Source organism: Leptopilina heterotoma, unplaced genomic scaffold (assembly GCF_015476425.1).
Source record: "Leptopilina heterotoma isolate Lh14 unplaced genomic scaffold, ASM1547642v1 Lhet_287, whole genome shotgun sequence".
Classification (NCBI taxonomy): Eukaryota; Metazoa; Arthropoda; class Insecta; order Hymenoptera; family Figitidae; genus Leptopilina; species Leptopilina heterotoma.
The window spans coordinates 1,074,311-1,091,642 of record NW_025110994.1 but is presented as its reverse complement, the minus strand read 5'-3'; the positions used below and the strand labels follow the sequence as shown (position 1 = coordinate 1,091,642).

The following is a 17,332-nucleotide window of genomic DNA, read 5'->3' as shown; positions in this document are numbered from 1 at the left end:
GAGATTCGACGGTCAGTCAATGAATTTAACCCCCAAATGGTTAATGACATGTTTTTTTTTATATTAATGCGGCTAATATAATGGCTAATATTATTTACCTTCTTTATTATACTCGTACAGTCGTATTGATAAACTTTTCTTATTTACTCGTAACTTCTTCTCATTCAAATTTTATTATTCACTTCGAGATAAATTTATAATCTAATTGACAAATTTTTGGAGCAAAAAAAAAAGGAATAATTGACAATTAAAAGTTTTCATGTTGTTTAATTAGAAAAAGTTTTTCATAACTGCCTAACATTATTTATTGAAAAGAAAAAAAAACATTATTTTATTTACTGTTCAAGAAAAAATCACTTTATGGCAATTATTTAAACAACTTTGTTTCATGTCTTGCTCATTGCATATGAGTTGAGAAAGAAGTTATTAATTTAATTACAGAGATCGTAATAGGTTCATGACACGAAAGAAGCAACTAAATATTGACCGTTTTCTCTAATATTTTATAGTATTTCAAAGTTTTTGATAGGTACTCATTTACAACTGAAACTAATTATTATTAATTTTTATTACTATTATAATTATTATTATTAGTATTGTTATTTTTGTTATTATAATTTTTAGTACAATTTTTACTATTATTTTTATTATTATTATTATTATTATTATTATTATTATTATTATTATTATTATTATTATTATTATTATTATTATCATTATTATTTTTATTATTCGTATAATTATTTCCTACTCGATAATTAATTTTAAAAAAGTAGCAAAAGGTAGTTTAAAGACAGAAAAGAAAGTAGTAAAAAAGTAGCTATCGAAAAATTCAATTTCTTAATTACATTCAAAAATAGAATAATTTTGATTAAATAAATATTTAAATACCTATTTATTTCGTCTACAGAAATTTAAAAATATTTCAAATAAATTCAATGTAACGCATTTTTGAAATTTAACTATTTCTAAACATTACAAAAGTAATTCTCTTCCTTTAAAATTCAATCATTCTTTTGTTGAAATTTATAAATATAAAATTATGCAAAACTAATCGTTTTATTTTATTCAATTATAAATAAATTCTTATTAGAAATTTCTTAACTTTCTAAAATTCTAAAGTTCTATAAAAGTTTAATTATTTAAATACAAAAATAAATAATTTATTGAATGATTGAATATTTCTTAAATTTCAATTCTTATAAAGAACTTTATCAACATTTCTTTTAAATAATTGAATTTTTCCGAAAAATTGCATTTAAATATTTGATAATAATTAAATTCATTCAAGAAATGTAATTATGAAAATAATTGAATTTTTGCAAAGAATTTTATTGAAATTTTTAAAAAATAATTGAATTCCTGAGAAGAATTTTATTATTTTTAAAAATAATTGAATTCTTGCGAAGAATTTTATAAAAATTTCTGAAAATAATATTGAATTTCTTTGAAAAATTTTCTTAAAATTTTCAAAACCAATTAATTTTTTCGAAGAGTTTAAAAAAAGAAATTTTAAGAATAATTGCACTTTTTGAAGAATTTTTTAAAACTTTTATTAAAAATAATATAAATCCTGCAAAAAATTTTAATATAATTGATTTTTTGCGTAAAATCTTATTATTTTTAAAAATAATTGAATGCTTGCAAAGAATTTTATTAAATTTTATTAAATAATCGGATTTATTGGAAAAATTTTCTAATAAAACTTTTGAAAGTAATCAAATTTTATCAAAATCATTCAAATTTATTAATTTCCTTAGGGGAATTTTATACCTACAAATTATTTCAAATATATTAAATTTACTCTGAATATTTTATTATTTATGATAATAATTGAATTTAATTATTTTTAGAAATAATTGAATTTTTTAGAAACATTTTTAAAAAATTTTTTTTATATAATTCTATTTTTAGAAGAATTTTATTAAAATTTTTACGAGTAGTTGCATTTTTGGCAGAATTCATTTAGAATTGTATTAAAAATAATTGAAATCTTGCGATGAGTTTTAATATTAAAAAAAATAATTGAATTCTTGCAACGATTATTGTAAAAAATTTTAAAAATAATTTAGTTCGAGAGAAGAGTTTTCTTATTTATAAAAATAATTGAATTCTTGCGAAGAATTTCATAGAAATTTATTTAAATAATTAATTTTTTTCAAAAAATATTAAGAAAATTCTGTTTTAAATAATTGAAGTCCTTAACAAATTATTTTTCGAAAAAGTTACAATCTAAAAAATAATTAATAAATAAATAAAAAATTAATTTTCTTTTTTATAATTATTTTTTAGAAAAATAGTTTGCATTTCATATATTTCTTTTTAATTTCGAAAAATAGCTTGCATTTAATTTTAGTTTTTTAAAAGAGAAAATTTTCCCGAAAATTACAAAATATAAATTTTCAATCTCCCATAAATTGATTTGTATTAATATTCATAGATATTTTAATTAGATGATGATAATAATCAACTCTAATGGCTAATAATCAATTATTTATTTAAAATATTGAAAAAAAGGAATTTATTGAAATTCGTAATAAATTATTAAGTGAATTCAATGAACTGACGGTTTGAATAAATTAATTAGTTTTCTACTCAATATTGATTAACTAATTAATTTATAGAGGAATAATTATTTAAGTTATGCATTATTGGATAATGGCTTATAAAATATTTAAATATATTACCATATACAATTCAGAAAAAAAAGCGCTTTGTACATTTTTGCATTATTACCACGTATACATTTTACATCTGTTAATTATAATTAATATAAAAATTAATTACTATTGTCAGTAATTTTAAAATGATTTTTAATTCGTATTCATCATAAAATTGTAGAAAAAGTATTTTACTTTTTGATTAAATCTATTTTTATTTATAGATTTATAAAAAAATGTCCGTTGACTTGGCAACGTGATTTATTGTCTCATGGAGAGGAGAACAGTGAAATAAGACAGTGTTGTTTTTATAACCTTAAATCAAATTTCATATATTAATTATTTCTTATTTCAATCTTTTTTGTAGAAAAATTAGTAAATTTATTAAAGTAATAGAGAAAAAATTAAATTTTACGTAAAGTAAAGAGAAGAAAAAGTAAAACTGTTGGGTCTGTTCGTGTTTTATAAGAGCGCATGCGCTAAAATTTACCACTTGTGAGAGAATTTATTACGCATGCGCATTTTTCGTCTATTTAACTATCAATTAATTTTTTTTTATTTTTTCCGTATAAAAGAATATTTTATTTTCTTTGTAAATATTTTTAAAAAGTATTAAAAATCTTTATTTTCTATTACGAAACTGTATTTCAGTTTATATTAATTTTAAATTTTTTTAAAAAAATTTTAACTTGAGTACCAAATTAATTAATTAAAAATGCATAGAATAATTAAAGAAAAGTAGTATTTACATTAAAATACAAAAATCTTACCAAACTGAAATTTTCCATTGAGAGGATAAAAAATTTTCCCGCCGATATTTGACATGGTTTAGCGCTTCTCATTATTACAATTAGTAAAGATTTTTTAATAGAATTTGTTGCATAATACCAAGAAGTACTATAGCTGTTAAATAAATTAATACTCATTTAAAAAATTCGTAGAATTTCTTAATTACTAATTACTAATTACAAATTACATTATTAATTAAATTACTAATTATAATTAGATTCTTTATTATTTTCAAGATTATTATCGAATAAAAAAAATTTTCCTTTCTCCAAATCAAAAATGAAAAAAAAAATTATTTTCACACTCAATTGGCTTTTTTTCTTTAAGTAAACAAAATTTGAACAGAAAATTAATAATTTTATTCACTAAATAGATAATTTTATTTTATTTTTTCAAAATTTTTTCAAATTGGAAAATATTTTTCTGCTTTTTAAGTAAATAAAAAATAATTTTACGCTGCATGAGAAACGACCACGCTGTAATTGAGTAATTTCTGTCCTGGAATACTGTTAAAAAGTAAATGCGCCACTAAAAGTATTGTATAATTTACAAACTTGAAGACATCATCAAAGTTACTAATTTTTATCACAATCTAAAAATTAAAAATCCCCAGTATTTATTTACCTTTCTTTGTGTATTTAATTTAGTGAAATAATTATTATTCCTAAAAAAAAAAATATATTTAATAAAAAATTCCGATTTACCTGGATTCCATTGACAATTAGAATCAATACGTTTATTATTATTAGAAAAAAGAAATAAGTCGTGTAAGTTTCTTCCAAATCCTCCGTGTATCTTTAAATAAAAGTTATATTAAACATTCTTTTAAATAATAATAAAATAATAAAATAAATAAATAATAAAAACTTTTAAACATTCTTTTTTTTAACATGAATTATTATAATAGAATTAATAGAATATGGAATAAAAAAAAATGAAAAATTGAAATACTAACTTGAGTACACTTTTATGTTGTTGAACACAAAAGAGGATTTCTTGTGTATATTTTTTATGGTTTGATTTACAGTCATATTTTATGTTTTCCAATCGTTGACTATGGGGCATAAAAAGTTTTTAATAAAACTTGCTCAAAATTATTTTTTATTATTCAAAAAAAAAAAAAAAAAAAAATTGTTAAAATTGTAAAATTTGATGAAAATTATTATTTGTACTTTTATTCTCACCCGATTGCAGAAAAAATTCCACACGCATGTTGAACAAAAAACAGATACATTGAATCAACGCTCGCTGTTATTGTGAAATTTATGTAAAGACTTATAATGTCCGCAAGAAAAATAATTACAAAATAGTCGTCCATGTTGGGACCATAATAATCGGGTAGTAGATATTTTTTTTCTCGTGTTCCATTTGGAATTGGTAGAAAAATGTCGAGTAATTGCGGTGAAAGCGTAAAAATCGAGTAGCAAATTACTGAAAAATATAAACCAACTGCGAAAAGGGGGAATTTAGTTAATAATTTAATTATTAATTACTACTAAATTAATTACTACTAAATTAATTACTACTAAATTAATTACTACTAATTGTCATTTAACCAGAAATAAAAATTTTAAACGAAAAATCAAAGTCAAGATTAAAATCAAAGTCAAAGTGAAAAAAAAACTCAAAGTCAAAGCCAAAGTGAAAAAGAAAGTCAAAATAAAAAAGTCACGTCAAAGTGAAAATCGAATCAAAAGTCCAAGTTAAAAAATTGCACCCTGAATGTCAAAAAAAATATTGAATCGAAATAAAAAAAATATTGACAATATTTACTCGCATATGTCAGTAATAATTTTCTTCCCTCTTGAGCAAAATTTTCCAAAATTTCCAATTCCGGTTTGTTCGACCAAGTATTCCAATCGGTTTCGATTTTCTCTAAAAGTTGCTTCATCTGCATGTTATTCAAGAATTTTTGTGAACATATTTTACCAAATTTTTATAAATAATAATTTATCTTCCGAAAGAATTTTATTTAAATCAAAAACTAGTTAATATAATATTACAGAAAAATAACCAAGAATTAAAAACCTTTGAAACTTAAATTAATACAAAAAAAAAATTTTTTTTTATATAATCAACTTTTGGATTAATTTTTTCTATGACTAAAATGTTTCTCAATCAAAAACCAAATCATTTTTATAATCTATTTCGGTGTTAAAATAATACTGCCAGATTTTATGTGATTCAAAAAAATTTGATAAAATAAAAAACAATTTAATTAGTGACTAATTAGTGAATATTAATAATAATTAGTTTGATAATTATAATATTAATAATGAGTTTAATAATTATTATTATTAACTATAATAATCTTTGTATTTCATTCTTTCATTCTGTCTGTCCACACTTTGAAGTTAGTTTTTGTGTATGCTTTTGTTTTGTTTTTTTTTTCTTTAGAAAATATTGTTTGACAAATCGAAAATATACATAGGTATTTTTTATGATTTATAATAATATAATAAGTATTTGAAATTAGAAAATTTTTAAAAAATTATGATATTGTTTAATTTTTGGCATTTTTCTCCTTTTTATTTATAAAAATATTAAATAAAATTGTTCATTGTTAAAAAATTATTTTTAATTTTTAGAAAATAAAGGGAAAAATTTTATTTAAAAAAATGTTTTGTTACATTTATTAACGAATTTCTTTAATTGCAAAATTATTCAAAAAAAACATCAACAACTTATAAAAGTATTGTTATAAAACATGAAAATGTCGATCACTCCGAGTCGAAGACTCGGAGCAATCGATGTCTTCATATTTTATAATAATAATTATTAATTAACGAGTGATAAAATCATTATTTTTAATTATTATAATAATATTGTTACTATAAATTCTTCAAAATTATTTTCATCATTTCAATTATTATTTTCTAGAACTTTTAATTATTTTTTATAACAATAATTGAATTCCATAAAAAATTTTTGTTATTTATTGAAATAATTGAATTATTGCGAAGAAATTTGTAAAAAAAAAAATTTGTAAATAATTTAATTCATGTCGAATTTTAATTATTAATGAATATAATTAAATGTTTGCGCAGAATTGTATTAAAATTTTTTTTAAGTAATTGAATTCTTTTTGGAAAATTTTAGAATTTTATTTAAATATTAGATACCAGAAATCATTGAAATGAGAAGAATTTTTGAAAATAATTGAAATTTTGACAAGAATTTTGCTTAAAATTTTTTTAAAATACTTGAATTTCTGCAATTATTTGTAATTTCTCTAAAATTGAATGTTTTTAGTATTTTCAACAAAAATTTGAATTAAAAATTTTTAAATTCTATTATTTTTAAAATTGCTAATTTTATTTTAAAAAGTAATTAAGAAGTTATAGCCGTGCGCTTTAGCGCCCGAATTGTTGCTAGTAATAATAATAATTAGTTTAATAATTATAATTAGACTAATAATTAGTGACAAAACATTTGAACTTTTACATATTTACCTTCTTGGTTTTATGTAAACTATTCCAAATTTTGATAACTCCAAGTGAAGAACTAAAATAAACGGCACAAATTTCTATAACTTCGTCTTCATTACCCCAAAAATGTATCAGACGATTTGCCTATAATAAAAAATTGATTCAGAAATATTATTTTTTCCCATAAAAATTGAAATGAAATTAATTGTAAAGAAGGAAAAAAAATTCACCTGGAGTAGCTAAAAATACTATATTTAGTGAAAGATATTTCATTGTTTCGCAGTTAAGACTTTTGTTATTCCAGAAAAACTTATTGTTGCTCCAGGAAAATTTTTTTTTTCCCCACGTAAAATGATAAATACCAACAAAGGAAAGTGTCCAGTCCAAATAATAGTTAAAAAAGTTAAGGAAATAATTTTTTCAATCGTTGATTGATATGGCCAAAGGCCAACAATTGAAAGTAGAAATTTATTCAAAGAAAGATGAGAATTGTGGAAGTCCATAATATGGCCTTAATATAATATTTGCTTTTTAAAAAAAAAAATATTTTTAAATTAAAACATATTATATTTTTAGTAGAAAATTTGTAGTAGAAAATAAATAATTCATTAAGAAATTAATATTTTATTAATATTTCACTAGATGTCACTAATTGCCGATATAGTCAAAATCTTTCATAACTAATATTTTATTGGTTTTATTGATTTTATCTTATGGATTTTATTGATTTTATTTTACAATATTTTATTCACAGTACATAAAATATTGGTAATAAAAATAATTCGAAAATAATTTTTTTGTTTCAGGTAAGAAACAAGTAACTACATTTAAAATATTATCAAAAGATCCGGTGAGTAAAATTTATTTAATCTCCAATACACTCGTCCAATTGATACCGTGTTCAATAATAAAATGAAACAAATTCCTCAGAATTTATCATACAAATTAAAAAAATATCCGTTCTATAAATTTTTTATCTTGAATATTATTTTCTCAATGTAAATTTTTCACCCTTTCTCTTTTGAAATTCCTTTCTGTTAAATATTGATCTCTTTTTATAGCTAATGCGTAAAAGTTACAACAATTTTCACAAAGTTTCAATCATCAAGTCTTTGGATTATTGAAAATGTCTTAGAATTTTACTTGACGATTTCAATAAAATTGGCATTATTTTTATTTAATATTCCTCTATTTCAAGTATCAGATTATAGAATACATAAGAATCGAATAATTTGTCTTTAAATAATAAAATACGACGGGAAGGTGACTAGAGGTGACAAAGGACAGGCGCAGTAGAATGTTTCTTAAAGTTTCCCATCAGTTGATAAACTTTAGTATCTCCAGGCAACTTCTTCTGTTCATTTATATTCTTACTTTTCATTCATTTCTTTTAATCCAATAATTAGAATGTATATTTTTTCTTAAATGGTAACTTTTTTAAAAATCATATAATAATCTTCTATTGAAAAAAAATAATAATTAGGTAACGAAAAAAAAATTTAGTTCAAAGGAGAATTTGTAATTAATGAGTAATTAATTATAAATTAAAAAAATAGTTACTAATAAAATTCAATTAATTATAAATTAATAAAATATTTATTAATAAAATTTAATGAATACACTTAATTAATAAATATCGCATTTAGAATATGCAAAATTTTTTTTCAATAGTTATCAAGTAAAATTTATTTATTTTATTTATTTATTTTCCATTATTATTATTTTAAATTTAATTTATTATATTCTATAGCTCCCTCATAGAGGAAATATTATTATTTTGTGTTTATGTACACTTTCTGTTTATTTAATAATTAAATAATAATCGAGCAATAATATTAAATAATAATTTAATAATTTTTTACTCTCCTGGGTGAAGAATCATTTTTTGCTTTATATTATACAACGTACATTTTCTCCCCATTTATATAAAAATGAGCTTTAAAATGCTGTTTTCCTTTATTATTTAAAATATTGTATGAATTAAAAATTATTTTTTTTTTAAATTAATATTTTCATTTATAAAATAGAAAATATTGGTTGACTTTGCAGAGTGATTTATTGTCGCATAGAAAGTAGTACAGTAAAATATGATAATGTAGTTTTCATAACCTTAAAGAAAATATAGTTTATTAATTATAATTAATTTTAATAAATACTTTAATAAATATATGTGAGAAAAAATCATTCTTTCCGAGTCAAATAATTTTTGACTAATTAATTAATTTTATTTGACTCGGAAAGAATGATTTTTTCTCACATATATAATTTTCGACCGAGTGATAAATTCTACTTCATATACCTTAATAAATAGTTAATTAACAGTTTAATAAATTAATAAATTATTATTTAATAAATTAAAATATAAACTTTAGTAAATAAGCTTAAAAATTTTAGTTCAATTCACGAGTCTTTAAATTAAAAAATAAAAAAAAATTTTAGTAATTTTAGTCTTGGAAAATAAGAGTTAATATAATATCAAGTGTGCAATATTAACCACTTGTGAGAGAAATAATCACGCGTGCGCATTGAACGAATTTTTAACATAAAATTCTTTATAAAACTAGCTTTTAATTTTTATTTTAAATATTTTAAATATTTTTAAATTTGCAAATTTACATAATTGCATAATTGCAAAAATATGCAAATCTATTTACAAATACAGTGTATTTTTTGCGTAAAAATAAAAATTTTGCAAAAAAATCTTACCACACTGAAATTTTCCAATGAGAGAATAAAATATTTCCCCCCAGACATTTTACACGGTTTGGAGCTTCTCATTATCATTATGAGTACAGATTTTTTGATAGAACTTGTGGCCTGATACCAACACGTATTGTAGCTGTTAAATACATAAAAGAAAATTTTTAGTTAAATTTTAATTATATTTAAATAAAATTAAAAATAAAATTAAAACTAAAATTAAAGATAGAAAATTGATTATTTACTTTCACTAAATAGTGTCATAGTGGAAATTAAATTTTTCATTTCAAAAATTATAGTGAAGATGAATAAAACGAAAAAATTTTTGTTTCAAAAATTTATCAAATTGGAAAATAATTTTTTCTTTTTAAGTAAATAAAAAATAATTTTACGCTGCATGAGAGACGACCACGCTGTAATTGAGTAATTTCTGCCCTGGAATACTGTTATAAAATAAATGCGCCACTAAAAGTATTGAATAATTTGCAAACTTGAAGACATCATCAAAATTATCAAATTTTATTACAATCTAAAAATTGAAAATTCGCAGTATTTATAAAATTCAATTATATATATTTTTTTAAAATTATTATTAATTATAAAAGTTTAAAGCAACAATCTCAAATTACCTGTATTCCGTTCACGATTAAAACCATCACGTTTATTATTATTAGAAAAAAGAAATAAGTCGTGTAGGTTTCTTCCAAATCCTCCGTATATCTTAAAGTAGAATTTAATAATTAATATTTTAATTTAATTTAATTATAAATAAGGAAAAATTTAAGAAAACAATTTTGTAAGAATATTTTCAACAAAATTTGAATTTTAAATTAGAAAATAAAATAAATTTACGTTAATTTCCATCGCGTTTGTTTTCTATGTTCAATTAAGAACTTTGAAATACTAACTTGAGTATACTTTTGTGTTGTTGAACACAAAAGAGAATTTCTTGTGAATATTTATTATCTTTTGATTTACAGTCATATTTTATGTTTTCCAATCGTTGTCTGTAAAAAAACGAGAAAATATTTACTATCAAAACATTTTTCGAATGGTAAATATCTTTATAATCAATTATTAAATTTTACGAAAATTGTGAGGATAATGATAAAAATTAATTTTTTTTTTCTGTTGCTTCAAAGAATTGAAATATAAAAATTGAATATAAAATTCTCAATGAAAAGAATTTTATAGAATTATTTTACATGAAATCTAATAAACATTCTACAGAATTAATTTTACTTGAACAATTTAGTTGACTTCTTACATTAATTCCAATCAGTATGGTGTAGAAATTTACATAATTATTTTTTCTAAATAATAATTAATTTTCTATTATTAATATTAATGTATTATTAATTAAATTTTCTATTACTATTATAATTTTTATTATTAAGTTTAAGTTATAATGAATTTAATTTTGTACTATTATTATGATTTTTATAACTAATTTACTATGAATTGAATTTTTCTGTTTTTGAATTTCGCGCTAATATAGTTCATTAAACTGCCGTCTAGGTGGCATGAAAATTCTCTCACAGTCGAAATGAAGCGAATATATAAAAAAATTTAGTTTCAGTTCTAAAATAAATAACATTATAAATTACAATAATAAATAAATTATTGTAAGTAATTTTTTAAATGGATAAAATTATGAAAAATAAAAGTGTGGAAAAAATTATTTTTTCAATAATTTTTTTTTATTTTTAATTATAAATATACATAATTTATTGTTTTTTTGTTTCTAAATTACTTAGCTTTCAGTGGGAAAAGTTCTATAGAATTTTACTGGAATAATTCTAAAAAAAAATTCTATTCCGTTTGCTTCGTTTATGAGAGAATTTTCATGCCATCTAGACGGCAATTTAATTAACCTCATTGGCGCGAAATTCAAAAAAGGAAAAATTTAATAAATATTATATGAAATTCATTTGGCGATGTCTATTTTCGTTCTCACCCAATGGCCGAAAAAATTCCACAAGCATGTTGAACATAAACAACATACATGGAATCAACACTCGCCGATATTGTAAAGTTCATCAAAATACCAATTGCAGCAAAAATGAAAATAATGACAAAATAATTTTCCATATTAGGACCATAATATTCGGGTTGTAGGTATTTTTTTGCTCGTGTTTCATTTGGAATTGGCAGAAAAATGTCGAGTAATTGTGGCGAAAGTGTGAACAATGAGTAGAAAATTACTGATAAATATAAAGCAACTGTAAAAGAAAAATTTAATTATTTACAAATTTTTACGAGTTGGAAAGTAAAAGATTCTATTTTTCAAAAATTAAAAAATATAATTTAGTTAAATTATCACTGAATATTAGGGGAAATAGCATTGAAAATATTTACTCGCATATATCAATGTAAATTTTCTTCCCTCGTTTGCAAAATTTTTCAAAATTTCTAACTCAGGTTTATTTGACCAAATATTCCAATCGGCGTCGATTTTCTCTAATAGTTGTTTCATCTATAAACCGATCATTTGAAAAATGGTAATAATAATGTATAAAAATCATAAAAAATTGAAAATTAAAATAATAAATAAAAATCATAAAACATTAAACATTACAAATTAAAATAATAAATAAAAATCACAAAACATTAAACATCAAAAATTAAAATAATAATTAAAAATCATAAAACATTAAATATTAAAATTAAAATACTAAATGAAATTAAAAAAAAATATTAATAATCAACAAAAATAATAAAAAAATATAAATAATAAATAAAAATATCAATAATACATAAAAATAATAGTAAATAAAAATAATAATAAATATATATATATATACCTTATCGTTTTTATGCACACTATTAGTAATTTTGATAATTCCCAATAAATAGGTGCAGTAAATAGTAATAATCTCTATCACGTCATCTTCATTCTCCCAGAACTTTATCAAACGCCTTGTCTAATAAAAATAAAATAAAAATATAAACAGAAAAATATAAAAATATTAAAAAATGAAACAAAATAAAAAAAATAAGAATAAAAAATTTCTTAAGAAATATTTATTTAAGATTTTCTTTCTTTATTTTCACTTATTTCAATGATAAAATTAAAAAGTAAAAATTAGAATACCGTAGATGGAAAATGCCCGCCCCACAAAATTAATACCATTGTTCTGCAAATAAATTTTTCAGTTCCTGCTTGATAAGGCCAAAAACCGGTAATTGACAATAAAAATTTATTTATATTAAGATAAGATTTTTGGAAGTCCATTTTTTTGTGGCTCTTTTTTTTTCTTTTTTTGGAAAAAGTAGTAAAGAACTAGAAAATTAAAAGACTAGGTACTAAAATTTGTCATCTGTTCGACACTACGTCACGTAATAAAATAAAGCGAATTATATTAAGTTTGTACAGTATTCAAATAAATTTTATAAAATTAAAAAAAAATTTTCTTTTTAGCTTCATAAAATTTTCAGAAGAATATAATTTTGTTTCGTGTGAAATTTTCACCCTTTAGTAACTATTGATCAGTTATATTGCTAATGCATAAGGTTACAACAATTTTCAACAAGTTTAAACCATCATGTTTTTGATTATAGAAAATGTCTTAGAAATTTACCTCTCGCCTTCTAAGAAATTGCAATTATTTTCATTTAATATTCCTCTATTTCAAGCACCAGATTATAGAATACATAAGAATCGAATTATTTGTCATTAAATAATAAAACACGAAGAGGGTGACAAAAGGACAGGCGCAGGAGAATGTTTCTTAGTCTCCAGTTGATGAAGTCATGATCAGTAGTACGTAACTTCTCCTGTTGCTTCTATTATTGCTTTCTTTTTTCTTTATTTTTTACTCAAATTTAAAAAAAAACTCAATTTTTTAAAAATATCAGGGCTTGAACCAGTGAAGGTATTTAAAAATACGAACTTTGGACCAAAAATTAAAAATTACGGACCAATTACTGACAAAAATATAACCAGTCGAAGTCAAATAAAAGAAAATTTTATAAAATGTTCCTTCATAATTTTCATTCAAAATTTCATTTATATTTTAATTTTTAAGCATACCTACTTAAAAATAAAAATAAAATTTTTTCATAACAATAAAACATCTTCAAAATTATTCATTTGTTTTCAATTCAATTTTACGAAATTTCAAGTATTTGGAAATTCTTCAATTAAATATATACTAGAAAATAAAAAATTCAAATAATTTCAAAAAAAAATTCAATTAAACTTTTTCAAAAATATTAATTCTACAGAATTTTATTAGTTAAAAGTATGAAAAATTAAGATTTTCAAAAATTTTAATTTGAAACCTTTACAAAATTCAATTATTTCTAAGAATTCATGCTGTAATGATTTTAATATTCCATTATCTAAAATTTTAACTGTTATTCATTTTTAAATCAATTTTTATTAGAAAATTCTATGAGAATTCAATTATAAATAATTTAAATAATTCAATTCAATTTAAATAATTCAATTCTTTTGACGAATTTGAACAAAATTTTTATATTTACATTTTTTGAGAAATTCGATTAAAACTGTATTAAAAATAATTGAAATTCTGTGACGAGTTTTATTATTTATGAAAAAAATTAAATATATCTGTAAAAAATATTATTATTCATGAAAATAATGGAATAATTGCGAAGAAATTTATAAAAAAAAAAATGTGTGAATAATTGAATTCCTGTGACTTGTAACATTTTTATTATTTATAAAAATAATTAAATATTTACGTAAAAAGCCATATTTAGTTGATTTAGAAAAATCACAAAAATTTTATTCTGCATTTTATTTCCATGATTTTTTTCTATTTTTCATCGAAATTATTTTCTATTTTTTCTTATACTGATAATAACTTCAATTCTTAATTTTTATAAAATTCAATAATTTTCTAAAATTGAATTTTCTTAGTTTTATAACAATTAAAATTTTCAAACAATTCAATTTAAAAATTTATTTAAATTTAATTATTACTAAAAATTCATAATATAACGCTTCAATTATTATCTAAAATTTTCTTTTCTTAAACTTGAATTCTTTCGAAGACTTTTAATAAAATTTCTAAGAATAATTGCATAATTTAATTCTTATATGGAATTTTATTAAAATTTATGAAAATAATTAAAAAATTTTGTGAAGAATTGAATTACATTTTTTTTAAATAATTGAATTTCCATGAATAATTTTATAAAAATTTGTTTAAATAATTGATTTTGTTCAAAAATTCTCATAAAAATTGTATTTTAAATAATTGAATTTCTGTGAAAATTTTTTTATTTATGAATATAATTAAATTCTAGTGTGAATTTTATTATTTATGAAGATAATTGAATTCTATTGGGAAATTTTATTAAAATAGTAGATATTGAAAATAATTGAATTTCGATAATGTTTTAAAAAAAAATTGAATCCCTGTAGGTAAACAATTTTATTATTTATGAAAATAATTGAATTCTTGCAACGAATTTTTATTAAATTTTCTTTTATATAATAATTGAAATCGTGTGAAGAATTTTATTACTTTCAAAAATAATTGTTTTCTTGTGATGAATTTTGATTATTTATGAAAATAATTGAATAATTGCAAAGAATTTTATTAAAATTTTCAAAAATAATTGAATTATGAAGAAGAATTTTATTATTTATGAAAAAAAATTGAATTATTGTGAAAAATTTTTTTAAAAATATTTAAAAAGAAATAAAGAATTGAATTTGTCTGAAAAAGTTTGTTACTTTTGAAAATAATTGAATTCTTTATAAAAAAATTTATTTGTGAAACTTTATTTATGAAAATAATTGAATTTTTCGACTATAAATTATAATCAATATTTAAAATAGTACCTATTTGAAAATAATTGAGGACAATTTTTGAAAATAATTGAAATTTTGACAAGAATTATATTAAAATTTTTGAGAATAATTTAATTCTTCATAAAAATTTTATTTTTGAAACTTTATTTGAGAAAATAATTAAATTTTTCGATTGTAATCAATTTAAAATAGTATTGAAAATAATTGAGGACAATTTTTGAAAATAATTACTTTATGTAGAATTATTCTAGTAAAATTCTAGAAATTCTTTTTGACTGGAATGACTTATTAATAAGTTTCTAAATAGTTTTTAAAATTACACTACTGTTAATAATAATAACTAATAATAATAATAATAATAATAATAATAATAATAATAATAATAATAATAATAATAATAATAATAATAATAATAATAATAATATCAACGTTGATATCGAAACGTCGTGAGTGACAAATTTTTTTAAATAAAAGATTATCCAGTTATTCCTGAAGATTATTATTTATTATTATTATTAAATGTATAACTGGATGTATGAGCTCAAATTTAATAAAAAGAATAATATTAATAAATAATACTGAAATAGATAATAAAACAAAAAATAATAAAAATAAAATTCTTTCAGTGTTAAGACCAAACGATGAGAAGGCACTTTTTTATCGACATTTTCCAGGAGAAAATTTATCGCTGAATTTTTATAAAGTAAAATTGAAGGAAAAATTGACACATTACAAGAGAATTCTTTTTCTCACGTACATTTTACGCCATACATGTTTATATATATATGTTGTATGTATTTTGAAGTAGGAATGTTATTTTATGTGAAATTCAGTACATGTGTTTTGCAGGATGGAAATCTGCAGAGTGCAAATTAAAGCAGTCTGTCGCATTAAAGCGCCAACTGTAGGCAAGGGCTATAAATCTTCATACGGGTACATTTCGTGGTTTGGCTGTTACTTTTACGAGGTGCATCGAATCGCATTTCCGCGTGCTGATGTCACGTCGACACTCACTGAATACTAACGCTCTCTCTAGTAACCTTGGCGACCTACACGTTTTACAATCTACCCTCAACTAACAACTTTGTAACAATTCGCCAATAATGTTGTGTATTATTTGTTTACACCAATAATCATCAGCAGAAAATTCTCTCTACAAGGAAGAATGACAAAAAAAAAGAATAACTTCAAGTTTATACGCTGCAAGTCATTTATTTTAATGTTAATATTTTTTATTTTAATTACACTGCATGACAATACAAACATTTCGAAAAAATTGTATTTGGAATCATTTTCCGACGAATTTGTTTAAACAAATAACTTCAGTTCTAAAGTTTTGTACAAAATTCAATATTTTTCTAAATTTTAATTTTGTCAGTTTTATAACAATTTAATTTAAAAAAAATTTTTAAATTTAATTATTTCTCAAAATTTATAATGTAACTCTTCTAATATTCAATTATTATCTGAAATTTTAACTGTAATTCAATTTTAAATCAACTCTTATTAGAAACTTCTTCGAGAATTCAATTATTCAAAATTTAAATATAAACATAATTAATTTATTGAATAATTGAATACTTCTTAAAATGAAATTCTTATATAGAAATTTTATGAACATTTCTTAAACTTGAATTTTGTCGAAGAATTTTAATAAAATTTTTAAGAATAATTGCAATTCGATTCTTATATAAAATTTTATTAAAATTTATGAAAATAATTGAATTTTAGCTATATGAGTTTTATTATTTATAAAAATAATTGAATCATTAAAAAGAATTTTATACCTTTAGAAATAATTGAATTATTGTGAAGAATTTTATTAAAATTTATGAAAATAATTGAATTTTAGCTATGAGTTTTATTATTTATAAAAATAATTGAATCATTAAAAAGAATTTTATACCTTTAGAAATAATTGAATTATTGTGAAGAATTTTATTAAAATTTATGAAAATAATTGAATT

At 20.1% G+C, this 17,332-nt stretch overlaps 2 protein-coding genes across 11 annotated transcripts in view; one reads left to right on the top strand and one right to left on the bottom strand.

Moving 5' to 3' along the window:
* Positions 1–17,332, top strand: part of LOC122504292 — a 616,579-nt gene that overhangs the window by 329,672 nt on the left and 269,575 nt on the right. The window lies entirely within an intron of this gene.
* Positions 8,750–17,332, bottom strand: part of LOC122504299 (odorant receptor 13a-like) — a 122,162-nt gene continuing 113,579 nt past the window's right edge. For 3 of the 8 annotated variants that reach the window (XM_043615348.1, XM_043615351.1, XM_043615349.1), the window contains 8 exons: positions 12,382–12,501; positions 11,936–12,053; positions 11,535–11,799; positions 10,486–10,584; positions 10,207–10,297; positions 9,970–10,106; positions 9,584–9,716; positions 8,750–8,986 (listed from right to left, as the gene is read on the bottom strand). In XM_043615348.1, coding sequence (XP_043471283.1) covers positions 8,933–8,986; positions 9,584–9,716; positions 9,970–10,106; positions 10,207–10,297; positions 10,486–10,584; positions 11,535–11,799; positions 11,936–12,053 — 897 coding nt within the window. In that variant the 5' untranslated portion in view covers positions 12,382–12,501 and the 3' untranslated portion in view covers positions 8,750–8,932. Of the gene's footprint in view, positions 8,987–9,583; positions 9,717–9,969; positions 10,107–10,206; positions 10,298–10,485; positions 10,585–11,534; positions 11,800–11,935; positions 12,054–12,381; positions 12,502–12,671; positions 13,397–17,332 lie in introns of those variants that run through there. The other 5 variants (XM_043615352.1, XM_043615353.1, XM_043615354.1 and 2 more) reach the window with 3 other exon arrangements.